We start from the raw sequence: 3,353 nt of genomic DNA on the forward strand, positions 1-3,353 counted from the left end.
ATTTCTCTTATTGTCAGTAAATCCCAAAAGACCAAAACCAACAACGAATGCGTCCACTAACTAATTACTGTGTGTGTAGAGTTTATCTGTAGTTTATCTGGACTCAATCTCACATTCAGTCCTGCTGCAGGAAAAACTCACTAAAGCACCAAACTTGGATTCATCCGCCGCTGAAAATAGTCCCCACCATTCGCACCGTTTCCTCCTGTTTTAGTAACGTTTACTAAAAGCTACAGTGAACAGCTGTTGGAGGAAATTATAGATGTTCATTAGGAACCAGTGAGTTTGGAAGCCACATTGTTGGTTTTGGACTTTTAATTTAATCTGTTGACTGTAACAAAAGTTTAAAAGTAAAAAAGGTCCAGTGTGTCACATTTAGGAGGATCTACTGGCAGAAATGTAATATAATAATCACAGGTATGTCTTCATTAGTGTATAATCACCTGAATATAGGAATCATTGTGTTTCTGCTGCCATACAATGACTCATTTTATCTTTCAGTAGAGGCATCGTGTTTCTACAGAAGCCCAGAACAGACAAACCAAACACTGGTTGTAGATAGAAAAGCGTCGTACCGTCACTGCTGGATGCCACTAAATCCTACACACTGGTCCTTTAACTGCCGGCCGTATTTAAAGCCCCCCACTGATGTTTGACCTTCAGGCAGAATGATGTATGTGCATTTACACCTGGCATTAACAGGCAATCTGTATCTGGGTATGTTAAAGGAATGTCATGTCTTCCAACAGGATAACAAAATCCTGACCCACCTCACTCTGACTGTCCAGCAGTTATAGTTTTAAATTGAAGAAATATTAAAATCCTATAAATTCTGGATTTGTTGGGAAAGAAAAACAGACAAAATTGTTTATTCCAAGTATTTTTATTTGTTTTAAAACATCTAAAACGATGGCAGCTTTACCTGAAGGACACCAAACTAAAGTGTATATATATATAAAGTTAGTAGACCGGATAACTTCTGCAGTTTGTTGTTAATCCTGCATTAAGAGTTTTCTCCACCATCCAGTATTTTACTACGTTGACCTGCTTTGATTTCCCGCTGCATGGAAACAGTCTGTATTGTTTGTTCCTCTCGCATGCCGATCATTTCCCACCAGCAACACGTCCGTCCGTCGCACGCAGCTACCAACCAGAAACCTTCAGCAGTCGTTGCGGTAGCCATGTTGTTGTTTCACTATGTGTTGTCAGGGTGAAGGAGCTCACCGTCGACCCCGCGGCAGCGATGGACGGCCGCCAGGGAGGACACGTGAACCAGCTGGAGGTGCTGGAGGCTCAGTGGGGAGTCGGGAGCTCGCCGCAGAGAGACGACCTGAAGCTGCTCTGTGAACAGAACGTAAGACAAAACTAACTCGTTCAGTCAGCTCACGTTTAAAATGATATTCACCTCTCTGAAGGTTTGTCGCTTTAATCCTCTCCCAAAACGTAACAGTTGTTACAAATACATTTAAAAACCTTAATAATTGCCCCTTTAATTGCTTACAACTACATTATAGTGCGTTAAAATGTGTGTTACTGCTTATAAATGCTAAACAAAAGGGGTTAAAATAAAGTGTTGTTGAAATACGTTCAAATTTGAGCATGAATCTAATCGCAAACACTGCATATATCCAAAATATATATGAATTATTGCCACCATAACTTTTGACAGCTTAATATGTCACAAACATACAGTTCTATAATATTTGTGATGTTTTATTTCAGTTGAGTATTTTAAAAATATGACCACGAAGTAACATCCCAAAATATATGTTTCCAGACTGTTTTCTAAAATGTATAATTCTGAATATCTAAAAATAAATACGACTTCACACCTGAATGTTGTTTGAAGACAATGTGAATGTGCTAACAGCAGTTCTTGATCCCAGTTTTCGGACTGTAAACTGCAGACTGTGTGTGTGACCTGGTCCTGTTCTCTGTAGGAGGAAGAAGTTTCACCGCAGCTCTTCACTTTCCACGAAGCCGTCTCTCAGCTGGTGGAGATGGAGGAGCAGGTTCTGGAGGACCACAGGGCGGTGTTCCAGGTACAGCAGGGCCTTTTACTTCAGAAGTGGAGTCTACAGTAGATCAGAGGGTGTTGGTGATCAATAAATACACGCTTAGCCAATCACAGGAAAGCAGCACAACAAATGAGGCTTCTTAGGAAGTCATTTTGTAGTTTCTAATTGTTCATTTTACATTGTTAAACATTCTTACGTAATCGCTGGGTTTATGATAATCACCAGATGGTGCCAGAAACAGACGTGACACTGATTTCTAGAGAGCCAGTTTACACCAAAACACCAACAACTCTATTTGTGCTTCTTAATTTGAATAAAACTCCTATTAAAAGAACCAAAAACACACAGAGAGAGTTAATTTCATGGTCAGAGCCCAAAGGATTATTACTGAAGTATGTTATAATACAAAAGCTGCAGCTCTTTCAAAATGTGACGTTCCCTCAAGTAGTCAACATCTTGATTTTCCATTTTACTGTAGAAATGTAAGGCAGCTGTTTATTCACACTCTGTTCATCAGTCTCACATTACAAACAACAGGAGGTGTTAAACTGCAGCGTGTCCTTACAGGAGTCGATCCGCTGGCTGGAAGACGAGAAGGTGCTTTTGGAAATGACGGAAGAGGTCGACTACGACGTCGAGTCGTTCGCAACTCAGCTAGAACAAATCCTGGATCAGAAGATAGACATTCTCACCGAGCTGAGAGGTAAAGATCATTAAATGTTTAAAGTCCTTTTACACAGTTTTCTCGTCTTTAATTAAGTCTTAAGCTCATGTAGAAAAACCAGCCTAATAAACCACAAAACACAAGTTGTTGAGGAGATTCTATAGATCAGCCTATAGTCCTGAGAACCAGGAAAAACATAATTTTCGAGGAGTTGAACACAACAATTCAGTCACAAACAGTCATATAATTTACCGGTAGGCCTAACATCGACATTAAGTCTAGTTTTCTGCTTCCTTTTTTTAATTGTGCTGGAAAAGGAACGTTTAAAAGAGCACTACTTTTCCGAAAATGTTATTATTTTTTCTGTTAAAGTTGAACTTGGCAACTTTTTCAGCTTATAATAAACCCGTTTAACAATCTATTTTGATGGTTAAATGCCTGTTCCAGTAAAATGGTGACCCCCACCCCCCTCTTGCGACCCCAGCGGAAAACCCAACCCTTGTACTCTTGGGACTACCATCCGGTAAATTGGAGTTGATAGTGAATGTATCGCGAGAAGCGAGAACGAGCTGGAGAAACACGATGACGGCTTTAGCGGCATCCACATAAAGCGCGGACACCGCCCGCCCTCAATTAACGGTTACTGTATAATGTGATTACCCACCTCGCGG

The 3,353-nt window shown here is 40.4% G+C and overlaps 1 protein-coding gene across 2 annotated transcripts in view; it reads left to right on the forward strand.

Moving 5' to 3' along the window:
• Positions 1–3,353, forward strand: part of LOC118333028 (kinesin-like protein KIF2A) — a gene marked incomplete at its 5' end in the record, with an annotated part of 6,524 nt that overhangs the window by 2,118 nt on the left and 1,053 nt on the right. For both annotated transcript variants that reach the window (XM_035668514.1, XM_035668515.1), the window contains 3 exon segments: positions 1,210–1,354; positions 1,941–2,042; positions 2,586–2,721. In XM_035668514.1, the coding sequence (XP_035524407.1) occupies positions 1,210–1,354; positions 1,941–2,042; positions 2,586–2,721 (383 nt within the window).

This window comes from Morone saxatilis, unplaced genomic scaffold (genome assembly GCF_004916995.1).
Source record: "Morone saxatilis isolate NCDOM2014 unplaced genomic scaffold, NCSU_SB_2.0 Contig21, whole genome shotgun sequence".
Taxonomy (NCBI): Eukaryota; Metazoa; Chordata; class Actinopteri; family Moronidae; genus Morone; species Morone saxatilis.